The sequence below is a fragment of the Gossypium hirsutum genome, chromosome A01 (assembly GCF_007990345.1).
Source record: "Gossypium hirsutum isolate 1008001.06 chromosome A01, Gossypium_hirsutum_v2.1, whole genome shotgun sequence".
NCBI classification, from domain to species: Eukaryota; Viridiplantae; Streptophyta; class Magnoliopsida; order Malvales; family Malvaceae; genus Gossypium; species Gossypium hirsutum.
Window position 1 is genome coordinate 19482194 of NC_053424.1, and position 18964 is coordinate 19501157.

An 18964-nucleotide genomic window follows, 5' to 3' on the forward strand; every position below is an offset into this window, starting at 1 on the left:
TGTTATTTTTGTTTAGATTTTTTTCCACTTTGGCGGTATATGAAGCTGCCAAAGATCTAGAAACACACAAGGTTAGTTTCATGAACTGCCTTTGTTATCTTAAGGTTAGAAGAGATGAAACTACAAAATGAAACTTATGGTTAAATTACAATATAATACATTAATCACTGACACACAAAATTGTTTGCAGTATGATACAATTTCTATATACAGTAAGAACAGCAGTTAAAGAGGAGAGGAACAAATGAAAATTAGATTAGATTATACTGCTGTTCATATATTTCTGGAAGAATTTCTCCTCCTTGCAGTGCTTATAGAGTACCTTATAAACCTCAATCAACAGTTTTGGAAATCGACTAGAGAAATAACCATCAAATCCTTCTGGAAGTGGCCCCAATAATTCTTGGATATCTTGAGGAATTTCCCTGTAGTGGTTTTGCTTGTTCCTTATTACCCGCAATAGGTCACGAACACTATCAAATTTGTATCTCCTATAGTGTCCAATGTTATTAAGGAATGCAGGTTCCAGCTTTTCATCCCATTTTCCATCCAAAGCTACTGCTGCAATACTTTCTAATTCATTTAATACTTCTGATTCACTCTTCCTGTCTTCCAATTGAACACGATCACTAGCCTCTCGAAGAAATGAAAGCCTCATCTCAGAACTCCAAAATAACGGATGATGCAGAACATCCTGTGCCTTTGGCCTACCACATATCAAAATATAGTTGTTAGAGGAGATGTATTGCGTACAACACCTGATAAGCTTAAATATTTTCCATCTGTTATGTTTAAGAATGCACTTCACAGGCTTTTCTATGTGCAGATAGACAAGAAGATCTGCATGCTCAAATATTAAACCCAGGGGCATTCAACGAGTGCATAGTTATAGGATCATCAAAATGTGGATGATAGATTACCTCAATTCTGGGTTGGGATCCAAGAGATGAGAGAAAAGATCCATTGCTTCTGGTATACTCTCTATTAAGAAGAGGTCCTTTTGGTCATTCACAATATTTACATCACGTTCAATACTATCCCCATATGGGTGTTTACCACCAGTGATGCAAAAAAATAAAACACAGCCTAAACTAAATAAATCCACAGCGCGTGTCTGGCGTCCTTGACGAAGTTGTTCAGGTGCTTGCCAGCCTGAACTTCCATAACCTACATTTAGCAACATTATAAAGAATTAATTTGACCAATCTTTAGACAGGCAATGTATCACGAAACGTGCATGGTTTAATTGTTGCTGAATGATACCATTCGTGATTGGTAAGCTTACCAGTAGCACCGCGAGTTAAGGAAGACATATCCCCAGTCAAGCGTTTGCTAATGCCCATGTCGGAAAGCTTTGCACATAGAGACTTCTCCTTGATTATCAAAACATTTTGAGGCTTTAGATCTCGATGTATGATGCCAAGTTCATGTAGATGGGCAAGCCCAGAGACTATATCTCTACAGAAAAAGATAACAATGTCATATTCTGATCAACTTCACACAAAGAAACACACACCCACGAGCAGAAGAGAACGAGAAAGCTTTAAGGATATGAAATTTACCTCAGTAGTTTCAACAAATGGGCCGAAGGATGTCCATTAGACTTCCAGAGTTCAATAACCTTGTTATTTTCCATCACACTATGCAATCGAACATTACACTCATTGAAGAATTTTGAATCTTCATCCTTGACAATGGCTTGATTTTGAAAAGATTCAGAGCATACATAGATCAGGTCATTTAAGCTACAAGTACAACGCTCTAGAGAGAGATAAACAAAATCCTGATCAAACTCGACGCCATACCAGCGAACAATATTAGGGTGTTGATCAGAAGCAATAAGGTTCTGAATCTCTTTCAAAGCCACATCATGGTGAGTCTGCACAAGACGTTTAACAGCTACTGGACGACCATCATAAATCCCTTCAAGTACAATGGTACCGTTGCTTCCTTTTGCTATTTCTTTGTTGGAAACAAGTAACTTACCAATTCGGCGCCCATCTACTCGGCCATCAACAAGATCTGTAAAGTTCAGCAATGATTTGCCTTCATTCCTTTCAATATAAGGAAGTGTGTTGGTATTTCCAACATTATTCTCCTCTGACACAGGCTTGTTCTTTTTCTCGTTATTGCCACTGCTCTTACTATTCCCAACTCTCTTAGGTTTTTTCTTTTTAGGTACTGATTGCAATTTAACTTCCTGATCCTGCTTACTCCCCTTACCTCGTTTTAAGCGGTAAAAGGCAAAGACAATGATAGTCAATAGGGTAGCAAAGAAAGCAATGAAAGGTTGTATGCTGAATCCAGCAATGTCAAACCTTGTAGTGATGTTTGTATTAGCGGTATCCAACATAAGAGGGTTTTCCATCTCAGAAGCTGGCAAAGCAAGCCATGGTTTGTCACTAGGAAGAGCCAGTGGGAATACATCAGCAGGCGGCAAGTGAGGATTCTGATTTGAAGAAGGCAGTGGGATTATTCCATCAAGCCAGCCAAAGACGGGGAGAGATTCCAACAATTTATGATCACGAACTTGGATAACAACAGGTCTCTTCTGACATGGCAATTGCAACTCAAAATCATGCATGTAATCTGCAGAAAGTTTTTCCTCTGATCCTTGACATCGAAATTCAGCATCAATTTTAGAAAATGCCACATTCCATAATACTTCAGCAGAGTTTGGAGAATAATACTGGAGGACATAATCTGTCCTCATAATATAGACAAATTGCTTGACTGTTGTTGAGTTAAAAGGACCAGACTCCACCAGTGCATCAGCATCCTTTGTCCAACGAACTGTTTCGCCTGCATCATTCTGAATATCTAGCGTAGAGGGAGGATCATCTGACCTATAAGTTTGTACTATTCTACCAGAATTTGCATCAACAAGGTAAATAGAGGTCTTTTTTACTCCCAAAGTGATCCCTCCATCCTCTGCTATATAGGGTGTTCTTCTAACATATTCTTCACAACTCAGTTCAAGTTTTTTCTAAAGTGCAAAACCATTGAGATGAAAAAGATGCTATCAGTATGAAAGCAATAAAGCATATAAACAAAATTTCCAAGCTAATCAATCAGTCAAATTTAATAGTTATCATAGACAATAGAATCAATGACTAAGAAACCCCAAAATTTGTATGGGACAGACAACTGTAAGAAACAGAAGCAGGATGAGCATTGATACCAGTTTTCCATGGCTCCTGCTATGAACATAGACTTGCAAATCATCCCCACAATCAACATACAAATCACTGTTGGGTCCAGATGTATTAAGCTTATCATTGTCCTGGTCAAGGAAGGCCTGATAAGATGAATAAATAGGCCTGCCCGATGCAAACGACCAATGAACTTTCCTTGATACTCTGTCCACTAAATGCATTGTTCCATCCAGAGTAACTACCACTGCTAACCCATCGTCACTAAATAAAGACACAAAATACAATTTGAGTAGAACTGATTTCAGGGTTTTAAGCGAACTCCACATATCATGCAGCAGCCATTATAGACAGATATAGCAAAATTCGTAATTCAAAAAAAAAATCAAAGATCCGGTTTTTTTTCTTTCTTAAATGCATTAATCCAATGAGAATAAGGAGCTGAAGATACTTACGGAGGACGGGGCGGCAGGAAACGATTGGAAAGAGCAGTTTGCGAGATCTGAGAGCAGAAGAAACCGCGTATAGACGGAGAAAATAAGATGGCTAACAGCAAAAGGAAAATCCGAGATCGCCTCATATCGTGCCAGAGTTTGGTAATGAATGATGGTAAAAATGTTGGAGTGTAATTGGGAAATGCTGAATCTAGGGTTATGGAATTGGGATATTTTGCAGAATACCGCAACAGAGGGGGAAAGGTCAATTAGAGGTGGCAGGGCAGCCTGGCCAGCTTGGCGTATTTTCAATTGATTCGTGTCCAAGTCCAACCTCCTGGTCCGGTCGTTACCATGCTAACCAAACATATCCACACACGTCAGCTGAGTGAACTATAAAACTTGTGTTACGACTGCTGTCTTTGGTAATTTGCATTTTCACAATCTTTATAACCTGAACAAATATTTAACAAAAATGTCTAAATTTTGGTATAAATAACATCTAAATATGTAACCAATGGGAACCTTTTATATGTTGTCAATCAGTTGGATCACATTGGAATGGCTTTTTTAAATAATGAATAAAAAGGAGAAGCCTTAATCACCATATTATCAACTCATTCAATTGGAAATATAACCATTTAGTAGAAACACACTTAACACCTTCCTTTTTTTCACTAAAAATGATTTTCAATTTTTTTTTTGTTGTATTCTTTTATATTTGTTTAATGAAAAATGACATACAGGTCAACAGAAAATATTTCTTTTCCTGTAAAACAACTTATCATTTTCAAAAGCATAAGACATTCTTCATCAAAAAAACTCCTTTATACGTAATTTTTTTCATATAAAAATTATTTTTTAAGCTTAAAATTAATAATAATTTTTTTTTATTTTTAAAAATATTTAAAATTAATCAAATATTGATATATAATATTATAATTTTCAATATTATTAAAATATATATTTAATTATCTATATCTAATCATATAATAAATTATTAATATAATTGATTATATTTAATATTTCAAATTTTATTTTAATAGTAAATTTTAAAAAAAATAATTTTAAATAATATTCTTTGAATATTGTTGAAAATATTTAATATTAATATTTTAATAATAAATATTTATTACAATTATAAATATATTAATAATAAATGTTTTGTAGTATAAAAGTTAAAATATGCTATAGTCTATGTAGTATGTACTCTTCATAAATTTGGAATTTAGTTTCTCTATTTTTCTAATTTGAAAATCAAGTCTAATTGTTAACATTATTTTTTTCAATTTTGTTGATGTCACAGTTTTAAATAATAATAATAAAAAACTAGGTATTCATGTAACTAAAAAATGAAGTAATAATGAATATGAATTTAACAAAATATTTTTAATAATACTCACAGTTGAACCTGAATTTTGATATCTAAAAAGTAGCACTAACCCAAAAATAAAAGTACATGGACTAAATTTAAAATTTACGAAGAGTATAAGGACTTATAACATATTTTAACCTAGTATCAAAATATAAATATTTTAATTATATAAATATAAGCATTTGTTTAAATAATGCTTAACTTCATTTATCTCTTACAATTCTAATGCGTCAATATATACTCTTATATCTGTAATATATGTAATTTAAATTAAATTTTAATTAATGTATAAAAACTTAAATTTTAATTAAGCATTATTTATTATTAAGTTTATATACGAGATTAATTATTATAAAATATTTTCTTATTATAAAATAAATTTTGATTCTTAAAAAAATTACATTATAATATTTTGTAACAAATATATTTATATTGTGTTTGTTTTACAAAGAAAATGTAAAATATAAATTTATAGATATAAATTAAACTCAATTAAACAATGAAAAGATAAGAAAATTTCATACGTATTTTTGTTTCATTGAAAACAGCTTTTATGAAATTTTTACGAAATTTGTTAAATAATAAAAAAATATTTTACACAGATTCATCCAAACATAAAAAAATATCAACTTTCAAAATAAATAAGTTATTTTTTAAAAATAATTTTCTCAAATTCATTTTCAATAAAACAAACAAGCTAAAATAAGACTTATGTTTAGTTTTCCATTATGTTTTATCTATATGCAGTTAGTTTATGTTTAGTTGTAATAACCCTGCTTGCACAGTAACAAAATATAGAAACCCTATCTGAGTTATACTTAGGAAAATGTGAAATCAAATCAAATATACCATGTACAATACAATTAAATATATTTATCTAATTTATTCCGTCTAAATAACTTGAGAAAATAGACTTTTGTTAGACATGAAGTTTTGGACAATGACAAGTGTATTACACTGATTTTATTTTTTATAATTCATTAAATAATACATATTATCTTTTTTTTTTAAAATATACATTTCTTATTAAATGATAATTGATCTAATTTATAATACAAGTCTATTATTTTTGAAAAATAATTGAGATAATAAAACAACATTTTAAAAGTAACAAAAATAAAAAAAGAGTAGGGAATGATATGAAGCTAGAGCTCCGAAACAGAGAAGAGGATGATGCTACCGATGTTGTAGCATGTATTTTCCTTTTATTTTTTGCACCTGTTCATGCTTTAATTGATCCTAGCTTTATGCATTCATACGTTAATTTTAGCTTCTTGAAATCAGGAAAATTGAAGTTGGAGTTATAAGCATACCAATATTCGTTTCAAGTTCTTTGGGACAAATAGTGCTCGTTGATCATGTTGTTTGGTGATTTTGATGTAATTTTAAAAATGAATTGATTAATCAAGCATAAAATGATTTTGGAATCCTGTAAAAAGTTCTTTATCCAAAGTCTTGAAGGTGATATCATTGAAGTCAAGGGCATAAGTTGAGTGATTCTACTTATATCATTTCATTGGTTTGAGCTAATAAACTTTTGAATCAAGGTTGTGAAATATATTTGGCCTATGTTATTAACTCGAGTTCAGATGAAAGTCAAATGAGTAAGATTTGGACAATATAAGAGTTTTCGGATGTATTTCAAGAAGAATTGTCATGATTACCTCCTAATCACGAGGTGGAATTTGTAATTGATGTTTACTCGGGTGCAACTCTAGTCTCTATTGCTCCATATCATATGACAGCAAGGGAGCTAAAAGAGTTGAAAATTCAATTACAAGATCTCCTAAATTGAGGTTTTACACGCCTTAGTATATCGTCTTGGGGAGCTTCGATGCTTTTTGTTAGAAAGAAATATGGGTCGATGCTACTTTATATTAATTATTGGCAGTTGAATAAGTTGACAACCAATAATAGATATTTGTTTCCGTGTACTGACAATCTATTTTGTTGGGGATCGACTCGATTAAGCAATGAAAAAGTAAAAATAGCGGAAGAAATTGAGAAATTGAATACACGAATTTAACGTGAAAAAACCTCTCCAAAGAGGATAAAAAATCACAGGTAAAGATAATTTTACTATAATAGCAAAAGAATGAAGAGTACAAAGATGGAGATAAAAACTAAACTCCAAAACCCAAAAAAACAAAGAACCCTCAAAACGTAAATACAAAATTCTCCAAAAATATTATGAGTTCTAATCTCTAATGGGTTTATTTTGTAAGGTAGTAAAAGAACCTATTTGTCGAAATCATTTTTTTGAAAACGGGCGTCGACTTTGGTTTTGAAAATGAAAACGAAAAATGGGAGTCGCCACCAATCTTTTTTGTTTAGGTGTGATCGGATCACCTAGAAATTTAGTCGTTTCAATAAAATCTTTCGATTTATTAAAACAACTGATTTTGGTCTATGAAAATTGAGAAAATGGATTCGGGAGTCGGTTACGTGAGAGGAAGGATTAGCACCCTCGTCACGCCCAAAATTGGTACCTAATCGATTAATTAACTTCTTAATGTCGAAAATTAAAAAAAATTAAAAAAAAAATTAAAATACGACCCCTTCTCATGAATGCTAATTTTAAAACGCCTGGATTACATTGAAGCGATCATCAAAGACTTAATCCCGAGATAGTAAAGTGTCACATCCAGTAAGTTAGGACGCGACGTTTAAATCTTCGGGAGCAAGTTTGCCTTTAATCTTTATCGAAAATTTGTGTATTTTGAAATCTAAAAGGATATTTGTCTTTTTAGGTTTAATAAGAAAATCAAAACCCAGTAAGTTAGGGTACAATTTCTTGAATTCTCTAAACGCAAAATATTACCTTATTTTAAAAATTTTTCTTTTTAAATAATTATCAAATGCAAGTTTAAAGCGACATGGGATTATTTGAAGTATAATACAAAGACAACCGATTATATTTAAACATAGTGCATGAGATAATAATACAATAATATAAAATAATTATACGAGTCAAGTATATATGATAAATAAACGAACGTTATGATAGTATTAATGTACTATTAATGTACTATAATAGTCATAGTAATATTAGCCGACAAATTCCAACAATAAAACATACGAAATGAATGGATAATAGTAATGAAAATATTAACAAAATAATAGATAAATATAAATATAGATATAAGAGAAAGGGCTTGTAAAAATATTGGCATTAAAAACATAAATACAATTGAAGGCCCGATTTATAGTAAAGCATATATAAATGGATAATAATGTGATAATAATAATAATAATAATTCATAATAATAGTAGGAACAATATATATATCAGTAAAAATATAATCTAATTTTAAAGACATAAAAAGGTGATAAACAAATAGATGAATAAATAAATAATAATAATAGATGAAAATAATAATAATAATAATAAAGGCCTAAATAAAATAAATAACTAGTGAAAGATTATTGAAGATTGGAAGAGAGATAAATGTAAGAATTAAAATAAAATGTAAATGAATAATATATATATATATATAAAACAAATAAACGAACAAGCAAATGAGTAAAAATAAAACAATAATGAATATATAAGCAAGGAAATAAATAAACAAATAAAGAATAAAATAAAATCCTTAAAGGGCTGAAATTAAATAAATAAAGGACTAAATCGGGATTAAAATGAAATTTTAAAGTCTAAATTATAATAAATAGATAATATAAAAATAAGGACTAATTTGAAACTAAAATGAAATTAAAAAGAGTAAATTGTAAAAATAAATAAATAAATAAATAAATAAAGGACCAAATGCGAACACGCGAGAAAGGGCAAGGATCAAAAGGGAAATTACTCCCTGACCCCCACTAAACACAGCGTTCCATGAAGCCTCAAAAAAATGGAGGATCAAAATGAAAACAAAATAAAATCTAATGGTAAAATTTTAAAAAGGAAAGGAACAGGATTGAAGCATGCTGAAAAGAGGAAGGACTAAAAGGGTAAAATACCTTTAGTCCAAAACACGCAGACCCTCTGTAGGATTAGGGCCGATTTTCGGGTCGGCCCCAAAACAACATCGTTTTGGGGCTCTTCAGGACACCTTGAAACGGCACCGTTTAGTCCCTTATTTAAATATCAAAAATCTAAAGAAAAAAAAAAGCATTTCCCTTAGGTTTTAAAAAAAATTCAGAGGGTTCTCTCGATTCCTCTTTTCCTCTCCCCATTTTCAGCCATTGGTGCCATCAAGGCCATCAATCTCCAGTGGTCGGAGCCGCACGGCTTGGATTTTTAACCCCTTTCTCGACCGGATCTGAAGGCCTAGCCTTCCGTCCACGAAGGAAAAAAAGAAAAAAGAAAAAAAAATGAACAAAAGGAAATAATCCGGCTTCGACTGGTGTCTTCTCCGCCATCGTAGCAGGCTGGGCCAACTTCTAAAGGTTTTGAAACCTTCGATATCAGTGAAACTCTCCTCTGGCGACCAAAGAAGGCGGAGCGACTCCGGTAGAGCTTTTATTGTTCTATTCTACTATTTATTATTATTTTTTGAAAAAGTAATAAAAAACACCTTTTTTGATCTTTTGAATCTGTTTTTGATTCTTTTTCTATTCCAGTGTTCTAAAAAAGGTTACATCGAAGTTCTTGTGGCTATATAGCCGGATACATGTGATTTTTCCTGCTGCTATTCTCTTTTTTTCTTTTTGTTACTATTCTTTGCTCCTTTTTTATCTTCTTCTTTGCTTGTTTGCAAGTGACAGCGAAGGCGATGGGACGAGGCTCCTGTCTCGAGTGTTGTGCCCGCTGAGGCCAACACATGGGGTTGCGGCGCCATGGAGAAGCTAGGGTTTCTTGCTAGCTTAAGATAGTGGGCCATATAGGCCATTAGGTCTTTATTTATTTTGGGTTTTAAGTTTGATATTTTTTGTAAATGGACCTTTTTAATTTGGACTTTGGTTTGGTTTGTTCTGTAATTTGGGCTTTGTTTATTAAGGCCCGGTCAAATTTGGGCATGTACACTATTTATAGGCTAAATTCATAGATCAAATAATAAAAAAATAATCTAGATTAATCAGAGTTTGATTGAAACAAATAAACATAGTTTAACTGGAAGATTATTTCTCAAATTTGACTAAAATAGGGCTCATACTCAACAAATCTCCGCCATTGATTCATATTTCCATAACGCCATCTTTACCAAAGCCTGCCACGGGCCTATCTTGAACTATGAAGGGAATTAACTTAATTGAATCTGTGCTTAGAAACTGGAAGACTTTTAGCCTTTAACTTGTACACTGCTAAATTAAAACTAATTCGGGTCTAATTTTCATGAACACAGTGCCCTAACTTTCCAAAACTTGCACCCAAAAGAGAACCTCTCTTCAATGAAATAATCATATATTTTCCCTCCTATGACCAAGTTGCTTCCGCTCCAAACGAGTTGACTTCGACTCCATAATGGACGAGGGACGTCCGATTTCACCAGTCACTGTAGAACCTTCCAGAATATAAAAACTGTTGATTCTTTTACCTTTTAACAAAATGAGTCCGCCACGAGGCATCTTAATGCATTTCGACTCGATGTTGATTCTACAATCTTTCAAGTCTAAAATACTCAAAGATATGAGATTCTTTCGTAAATCAAGTATATACTTAACATCTGAGAGTGTCCTAATTGTCATATTGTGCATCCTAATTTTAACAGTATCAATACCAATTACCTTACTAGATGGATCGTTTCCCATACGCATAACTCCACCTTCAACCAAACTATATGTGGAGAATCATTCTCTATTGGGACACATGTGGAAAGAACATCCCTAATCTAGTATCCATTCAGATGTAAGCTTGGAGCTTTCACTTATTGACACTAACAAGAAATTATCACCGCTTTCGTCGGCCAAATTAGCACTAGCTACATCTTCCTCATTACTCTCAGCAGCCCTTTTATTTTGCAGTTTATAACAATCTGCTTTGACGTGACCTTAACTTCTTACAATAGCGATACCTTCTGTCTCGCATCTTTGATGTTATCAAAACAGAAGCTTGCTTATCTATCTTGCTATCCGAACCAAACTCATTGTTGAGTTTGTCTTTACTCAACAAATGACTCTTCATATCCTCGAACAAGAGTTTGTCTCTGTCATAAATCAGGGTTTTCCTAAAAAACTTGTATGAAAGGGGTAAAGAACACAATAATAGCATAACCTGATCTTCATCGTCAATCTGAACCTCAACGTTATTTAAATAATTTAAAAGGGTAATGAATTGACTGATGTGATCTCTAAGAAGCTCACATTCGTTCATGCGAAATGTAAATAAATGTTGTTTCAACACTAAACGGTTAGCCAGAGACTTAGCATAAAGAGTTTCTAACCTTTTCCATAAGGAAGATAAGGTCTTTTCCATCAATACCTCCTGCAATACCCTATTCACGAGGCACAACTGAATTGCAGACAATGCTTTTCATCAAGTTTTTCCCATTTTGACTAATCTAGATTCTCGAACTTTTTCCTGGTAACGACCTTTTTCAGCCCAGTCTGAATTAAAATTGCCATCATTTGAACTTGCCACTAATTGAAATTTGTGACACCATCAAACTTCTCAATGTCAAACCTTATTGTTGCCATCTCTGAACAGGCTGATCTACGAAAATTGAACTAACTCTAATTACTTGTTTGTTGCTCAATCGGGTTGATCGCCAACATATTTGATCAATTGAAAGGTGCAATTGTATTCTCCAAAATTGATTTGAGATATGGATATTATCAACTGAAAGTGAAAGCTAGTGATGTGCAGAAAACATCGTTTCGTACGTAGTATGGTCACAATTCCTAATCAATGTTTAAGAAATTCAACATTATAAAGATAATCAATCCTAATTTCTACAGGGATTTTTATTAATCAACTTTTAAAAATTATTAGTCAATCAAGATGCTAGGGATCTCATACAAAATCAATATCTCAAAATCATTCAATCAATAAAAAACTAAATATTGTATAAAAATCTTAAGCTATCAAAAAAAAAGCCACAATATTATGTTTTAGAGATTAATTAATGACGCTTGAAAAGAAAAGAATAATTATTACCAAATTAGAGAGACTTGCCTGAAAGTATTGAAATATTGATCACTAACCTTGTAAAAATTCTAGAGGGTGTGTGAGAGATTAAAAGAAATTTGAGACAAAATTGATGAATGTTAAAAAAAAGTGAGTGGAGAGAGATTAATTTATTTTTGTATAAAATAAAATTTTCAAAAATTTTGGTGGATTATTTTACAATTTTTTTGTGAGCTCAATTTACTAATTATATAAATTAAAAATATATATAAGCAATTTTTTTTTTGAACCAGTTGAGTTTACGATCACATATGTAGTTCCGCGATTGAGTCAGTACTTACAACCTTTCGTGTTCGTTTCCGTGGTTTAGTGAGTCCATCATGATATCATAGCGTTTAACTCAAAGTGAAAAAGGGATTTTAGTTTCAAGTATGGCAAATACAGTGAGCCTGGTGACTTACCTTGTGAGGTATATGATCTTAAACTTCTGCATAAGTAGTTGTAAACTTCATGGGAACATCATTCTTTCTTGTACTCTTGGAAGAGTCATTACTAATACAGAGTTCGGACATTAACGCTTTCATTTTCATGTTTTGCTAAGTGAGGATTGTTGTCTCTTTCAGATTTTAAGATGCTGTTGTTATTGAAGCTTTTTCATATTTTGTTAAAGAGTTCTTGAATGATGGAGGGCTTTGAAATTGTATTTGTGAGGCATTCAATTCATGTATAGTGTTATGCTTGGCGATGGAAAGGTGAATATTATGGTGGTTGTTTGGTAAGAAACCCTTTGGTTTGTGATGCTAGAGATGGAGTAGCTACTGTGACAACAGACAACATTATATGTAATTATAAAGAAGATTTTTGCTGAAGAGCCCAACATTCTTGGCAGCAAAGCAAGAACTCAACGACCATTATTGGACTGGGCTTGAGTGTTTTTTACATTGATAATCAATTCTCTATTTGGATTATGCATAAACCAGGATTTTTTTTTATAATTAAGGTTATTATGATTGAATATTGATTAAGAGCCTAACATTCTATATCACCACATGCTAAATGCAATTGGTTGTTGTCGGGTTATGCATGGTAGGCCTCATTCTCCTTCGGCCTTTTCTCTTCAAACTTTTAAAGCTTAACACAACTATACACTTTGGTGTTCAGTTTTTGCTTCGTTTCTTCCAACTAGCTGAAGTGTATGTATGTATGTATGTATGAGAAAGTAGGATGCAATTGATAGAAGGACTACACACAGCAACAAGTAATTAATTCAAAAGATGATTGCAGCTGCATGCATTGAAATGTTATATGTTCATGTCACTCTGCTGTCATTACAAAATGACCTGTTTATTTTTTCTGTTAACATGAACATTGGAAAACCCTTGGCCACCAACTATACCATCTGCAAGTAAAAAAAAAATTAAAAATAATCATAAAGTTGCAACTATTTAAGCCTCGTAAACTTTGCATTCCTCATCTGCTGGGTTTGCCTTGCAGTAATCCTCCAAGGGGTCACCGCTTCCAGCTACAGGCATGCCCGGCCACTTGCTTGCCACCAAGTGTGCCAGATCAACAACCCTTTGGCTGCATATCACATTGTAACAGTTATTAATCTACAAAATCAAATATAAACATTACCTACACTGATTTTAGATTGCTTGCTTAAAGCTCACCTGTAACCCCATTCATTGTCATACCAGGCCACCACCTTGACCATGTCATCTCCCATGACCATGGTCAAGGAAGAGTCAATGGTGGAAGAAACATCAGAGCACCTGAAGTCCACTGAGACAAGAGGAATATCGCACACTTCCAATACACCCTTCAATGGTCCCTCGGCTGCCTTTCTAAAAGCAGCATTCACATCTTCAGCTGTAATGCCCTTCTTCTCAACATTCACAACAAGGTCAACAACTGATACGTTTGGTGTCGGCACACGAAGTGCAATGCCATTCAGCTTTCCCTTGAGTTGAGGAAGCACAAGAGAGACAGCCTTGGCTGCACCTGTGCTTGTTGGTACAATGTTCAATGCTGCAGCCCTGGCTCTCCTCAAGTCACGGTGCGAAGCATCTAATAGCCTCTGGACCATCACCAACAAATAATTTTAGTTTTCTTCGTTGCTCAAGCAATTCAATTGGGTGTTTGTGTTTGGTTAATTATTATGATTACCTGGTCTCCAGTGTAAGAGTGAGTGGTTGTCATTGTACCCTTCACAATGCCTGCAAATCAGTTTTGGCAAAGTGAGAAAAGGATCATCCTCAAAATGTTCAAGCTTTGAAATGATACATAAAAATGAGAAATGCTTACCAAATTCTTCATCAATGACTTTCACAAAAGGAGCCAAGCAATTTGTGGTGCATGAAGCATTGCTGCAAGTACAAAATGGCAATCAAATTCTAAACCACTAGAACAGAAGGAATAAGGGGAATGATTTTCGTTACAGCTCTATTAGCACGCAACTCTTCATTCAAAACTGACCTGATGATGTTTGAGACTTCGTGGTCGTAATCCCCTTCGTTGACTCCAACAACATAGGTTGGAATGTCAGCACCTTTAGCTGGAGCAGTTATGATAACTTTCTTGGCACCAGCTTGTATGTGCTTTCCAGCTCCAGGGCCATCTACAAAGACTCCAGTTCCCTTTAAGGTGCATGTCAAATGATTCAGTTATAATTATTACTCTTTAGAGCAAGCTGAATAATAGATTGCAGGATCTGTTTAAGAGCACTTAAGGGCAAAGGACCTACCTCGATTACAATGTCGATACCAAGTTCAGCCCAAGGAAGCTTGAGAGGGTCCCTGTTAGAGACGACCTTGATGGGCTTCCCATCAACACTGATGGTTTCATTGTCAACTATTTTCACATCAGCTTTGAAAGTTCCCAGCATGGAGTCATATTTCAGCAAGTGTGAAGCCTGTGTTTATATTGTATACCGCAGTTAATGAATGAAACTAATCAAACCAAACCTCATAGGTTAGCTCTTATAAAGCATGACAAATGAAACTTAAGTTACTTACATTCTTGACACCACCACTGTCATTTACAACAACAACCTCGAGGGGTGAGTCCTTCCTGCCATGCCAGCATCTGAGGAAGTTCCTGCCAATGCGTCCAAATCCATTGATTGCAACCTTCAGTTTGGCAACTGTTTCTCCCCTAACAGATGCTGATGGTACACCTTCACTCTAAATTTCAAACAGTTTCAAGCCATCAACACTATCATATGCAACAGTAGTAAGACTAGCAGGACAATCTTATCTCTTAAAAAGTAAAGTTATTTTGGAAGAGTGCAGGAACCTTGGGAGTAAGTTGGGCAGCCAGCACGTCGAAAAAGGAAGTATCTCTAACATTCTTGGCAAAGGTGACGCATGAGCTGGATCGAAGTCCAGAGAATTCAGTCACTTCCAGTCTCTGCACAACAAAACCGAAATGAAAATAAAATCCTGAAGCAAATTAAAGAGCAACCAAAAGCAGAAGAAAGAGGGAGACCTTGGAAGAGCATTGAGTGGGGAAAGAGTGAGTGGTCTTAGATGGAAGCCTGGTGTTGGCAGGGATTCTTGAAGGAGCTAAAGCAGCTTTTGTTGCCATGGCTGATGGCTGTAATTAAAAACTAAAAGATCAACTCCCCTCCCCACTACTATTTATACACTTGAATTTGGTGTTTTGGTTAATATATCATTGGATATAAATTATGGTTGAAAGTGAATTAACGGAACGTGTGGTGAATATGGAGGGTGTGCAAGATATATGTGATAAGATTGTATGGGAGAACTGAAGCTCATAATTTGAGCCACAGCTCCATCCCTTGTTATTTCTCTCAAGTGCATTAGCAGTTTTGCACTGTGTTAAATGACCACAAAAAAAAAAAAAAATCTGCAAGTCGTCAAGAGAGAAAGGACTCAAGCTCAATGGAGCAGTGCCCAAGATGCGTACAAGCAATAATTTTATGGCTACGAGGAGATTATTTTGGATGGTGGTGAACATTTAGATGAAATTAAAATATCCATGTCATTGTACGTTCTTAGGATAAACTTATTTTGAGGCTAATAATAATGAAACCCCACATCGGAGACAGAGAGAGGGGTATTCTATTTCCAAACAAAAAGATTCGATTAAAATTTTCTTCCAAACATCAAATGCAGGATATTTATTTTAAGTAAAGATTGTTCCAAGTATTAAATCAACATTACAAAGTAGGAAACTCCTCAAATGCTGCTCTGTAAAACTTGTCGCAAACCTTGAGCATCTTACCTTCATGTATGGCAAAAGTTTTTAAAGTATTCATGTTTTTAGCAACAATCACCACATATTAAAATGACAGAGTTACACTGTTTTGTCGAGAAAACAGGAAAATTACAACAAATTCCCTATTATTTCTTAATAACAGACTAGTTAAACCACCGTTCGTAAGGCAATTCATATGGCAGCTTCAATTTCATCAGAGTTTACAGCAACTCCGTTCGGGGCATCTTCAGATCGAAGCTGACCAGAAACATCATCAATGGCAGCGTTTAGCTGAGCAATCTTCTCGGTCAGTACCTTCCGAGTTTTCTACACAATAAAGGTCACTCATTATTCAGCTTTTAAACCCATAAACTTTTGACAACACATAAATGCTGGTCCATCAACTTCAAAGCACACACTACTCAGGCCATTCCAATATTTAGGGGACAATAATTCTGAACAGTGTAAGTGCTCACCTCCAAAGCTTTTTCTTCATCATATATGAATTTAGGCAGTCTCTTCATAAGGTCCTTACTATCAGCTACAGCTAGTGCCTTGCTGATCTATAGAAGGCAAACAGCATAAGAATCTAAGTAGTCGACAATCACCATCATATAAGTCATGAATAGTAAGTTGACATAGGAAAAATAATAGTCAAACATAAATAATTTCCAGAGTTTCGGCTGTATGTTTTAGACATCAAAAAGAAGGGGGGAGGGGTGAGTTAGACAATTATGAAACTATAGCTGTAGAGTGTAATCCATTGAAAATTATATGGGGGCATTTTAATTGGTCAAAATAACAAATATACATAAAGGAGAGCAAAGAGATAGTTTAGTATAATTTCTACAGCAATTTGCAATGGTAATATCACCTGAGGGGCAAATACACAACCAAGTGCACCAACCACGAGCCCTCCCAAAACAAAACCTCCAACAAAGGCATTAGCACTGCTTGACCTTTCGCCATCACTGTAAGAACATATGAAGCCGACAACTTGGGTAATAATACATGCTAATGTTCCCAACAGAACATATCAAAAAACACAAAAGAGAGAACAGAATATGCGTGTACACAAGCACACACACACAAACCTAAGCATATGGTTGCTAGTACTTCTTTAATTATCTCCCAGTTATAGGAATATTAACAGGTAATCATTCATTATTTGGCTCAAATTGTCTGGAAGATGATACCTGTACGAAGCTTGAACGGTGAGAGGCCTTCTAGAGGTAGAAATATGCAGTTTCCTCAAATGACTAGAATTGAATACCAAGTTGGTGGAGCTGGCACTCCCATGAGAGCCTAGCAAAAAAAATTGCGCAGGGAAGGTAAGGAAGGTAAGGAACAGCCTTTCAAAGCTTTCAAAACCAAATGGATGGTACACTTGTAAATGCACAAAACATAGCTTTGATGGAACAAAAATTAGAGTTAGTGATACTATGATCTCAAAGGTAAAACAATCTTATGATCTCAGAGGATGGAAAATAACATGTTGATGATGCTATAATTTAACAAATTCTAAAATTGAAAATTTGAATTGATGTTAAACCCAGATTCTTGCATCAAAAGATGTAAAATGCTGAACTAAAATGAGAAATAACGAAAAATAAAGCCTAACAATTAATTCCACAGCCAAAGTACTTTCAACAAATCCTATTGGCATTTTTCTTTCGTTTCTAGCTGACAGCACTTGCAGTCAATATTACCTTAAGTTTAATAGCATGCCAAAAAAACAGAAGACAAATATGCTAGGAAATATAATAAATTATAGGCTTGAATCTGCAAATAGGAGATTAGTTATCAATAGCCTCAAAGTGCCAATGTTCTAAGACCCATCAACAACTTCAACACTGAGATATGAATCCAAGTCCATGGAAACAGCGAGCATGGATTTATATTTTGCAAAGAAACTTTCTTCTTTTTTTGCAATCATGATGCGTTAGACGTTAAATCGTACTCCATTAAAAATAAAAGAAGCTAAAAAGATCGAATCAATTACAATGAACAACAATAAAATTATAAATAAAACAATTAACAGTGAAGAAAAACGAAATGTGAAGGGATTGTTACCAGAAAATAGTTGAAGGGGAGGATTTGCCGATAAAACCAAAGAATTTGAAAGGGTAGTCATTTTTTAAGAAATGAAACGAGACAGTTGAACAACGAGGGAAACAAAATAAATAATCCGACCCGGTTGCTACTCCTGAGTTGTGAGTGAGTGAGTGAGTGAGCGGACGAGTTAGTTCGATGATACCTATGCTGCCTTTTGTCCTTCAGCTTTGAGCTTGACGACCAAACTTCACCGTGGATCTGTTGCTCTACTTTCGGCCCAATCTCTTAACTTTTTAGATTGGACTGTTTCCTTCTTCTTATTGGATTGGACCTAGAATAAGAAATTTTGTATTGAATTGTTTTTTTTTCCATAAGTTTCGATTTAATCTTTTTACTCTAATTTCGTCAATTTTAGTTCTTTTACCTTTTGAATTTTAAAATTTCAATTATAACTCAACTGAAACCAGTTAAATCTGTTTGACCAATTTTGTTATTTGTCTGATACTATGTGTAGGTTTTGGATTTAGTTTCTATTCTCTGATTTGATTATTCTTAGTCTTTATACTTTTTAAAATTTGAAATTACAATCCTAGCTCAAATGGTATAATTTAAATCCATCAATTAAAATGAGACAATTTTTTTTTATGTAAGTACCATGTGAAAATAGCAAACTAGCATAGTATTACTAATGTAATAATATGTTTGCCGCATAAGATTAT

At 33.8% G+C, this 18964-nt stretch overlaps 3 protein-coding genes across 3 annotated transcripts; all 3 read right to left on the reverse strand.

Moving 5' to 3' along the window:
• Positions 1-121: 121 nt before the first annotated feature.
• On the reverse strand, positions 122-4002 carry LOC107917881 (serine/threonine-protein kinase/endoribonuclease IRE1b). Its single transcript, XM_016847265.2, has 6 exons — positions 3608-4002; positions 3182-3416; positions 1563-2986; positions 1286-1458; positions 921-1167; positions 122-707 (listed from the first exon to the last, which is right to left on the reverse strand). The coding sequence occupies exons 1-6, from the start codon at positions 3730-3732 to the stop codon at positions 257-259; spliced, it is 2655 nt and encodes an 884-aa protein (XP_016702754.1). The 5' UTR covers positions 3733-4002; the 3' UTR covers positions 122-256.
• Positions 4003-13231: 9229 nt separating this feature from the next.
• On the reverse strand, positions 13232-16054 carry LOC107917007 (glyceraldehyde-3-phosphate dehydrogenase B, chloroplastic). Its single transcript, XM_016846395.2, has 9 exons — positions 15456-16054; positions 15264-15377; positions 14984-15151; positions 14713-14880; positions 14445-14605; positions 14274-14335; positions 14136-14185; positions 13640-14046; positions 13232-13550 (listed from the first exon to the last, which is right to left on the reverse strand). Exons 1-9 carry the CDS (start codon positions 15552-15554, stop codon positions 13415-13417), a joined length of 1365 nt encoding a protein of 454 aa, XP_016701884.2. The 5' UTR covers positions 15555-16054; the 3' UTR covers positions 13232-13414.
• A 138-nt stretch (positions 16055-16192) lies between these two features.
• LOC107916683 (uncharacterized) lies at positions 16193-18624 on the reverse strand. The gene is made up of 5 exons (XM_016846017.2): positions 18264-18624; positions 17387-17495; positions 17065-17161; positions 16667-16753; positions 16193-16517 (listed from the first exon to the last, which is right to left on the reverse strand). The coding sequence occupies exons 1-5, from the start codon at positions 18322-18324 to the stop codon at positions 16383-16385; spliced, it is 489 nt and encodes a 162-aa protein (XP_016701506.2). The 5' UTR covers positions 18325-18624; the 3' UTR covers positions 16193-16382.
• Positions 18625-18964: the final 340 nt, after the last annotated feature.

Excerpts from the sequence above, each read along its gene's own strand:
- LOC107917881 (XM_016847265.2), bottom strand. The coding sequence starts at position 3,732 with ATGAGGCGATCTCGGATTTTCCTTTTGCTGTTAGCCATCTTATTTTCT. Across the intron at positions 3,417-3,607 it reads TTCCTGCCGCCCCGTCCTCC|TGACGATGGGTTAGCAGTGG; the intron begins GTAAGTATCTTC and ends GTCTTTATTTAG. Across the intron at positions 1,168-1,285 it reads CTTAACTCGCGGTGCTACTG|GTTATGGAAGTTCAGGCTGG; the intron begins GTAAGCTTACCA and ends TGCTAAATGTAG.
- LOC107917007 (XM_016846395.2), bottom strand. The coding sequence starts at position 15,554 with ATGGCAACAAAAGCTGCTTTAGCTCCTTCAAGAATCCCTGCCAACACC. Across the intron at positions 14,881-14,983 it reads ACAGTGGTGGTGTCAAGAAT|GCTTCACACTTGCTGAAATA; the intron begins GTAAGTAACTTA and ends ATATAAACACAG. Across the intron at positions 14,606-14,712 it reads GTATCGACATTGTAATCGAG|GGAACTGGAGTCTTTGTAGA; the intron begins GTAGGTCCTTTG and ends TGCACCTTAAAG.
- LOC107916683 (XM_016846017.2), bottom strand. The coding sequence starts at position 18,324 with ATGACTACCCTTTCAAATTCTTTGGTTTTATCGGCAAATCCTCCCCTT. Across the intron at positions 17,162-17,386 it reads ACCGTTCAAGCTTCGTACAG|TGATGGCGAAAGGTCAAGCA; the intron begins GTATCATCTTCC and ends ATGTTCTTACAG. Across the intron at positions 16,518-16,666 it reads ATGAAGAAAAAGCTTTGGAG|AAAACTCGGAAGGTACTGAC; the intron begins GTGAGCACTTAC and ends TTTATTGTGTAG.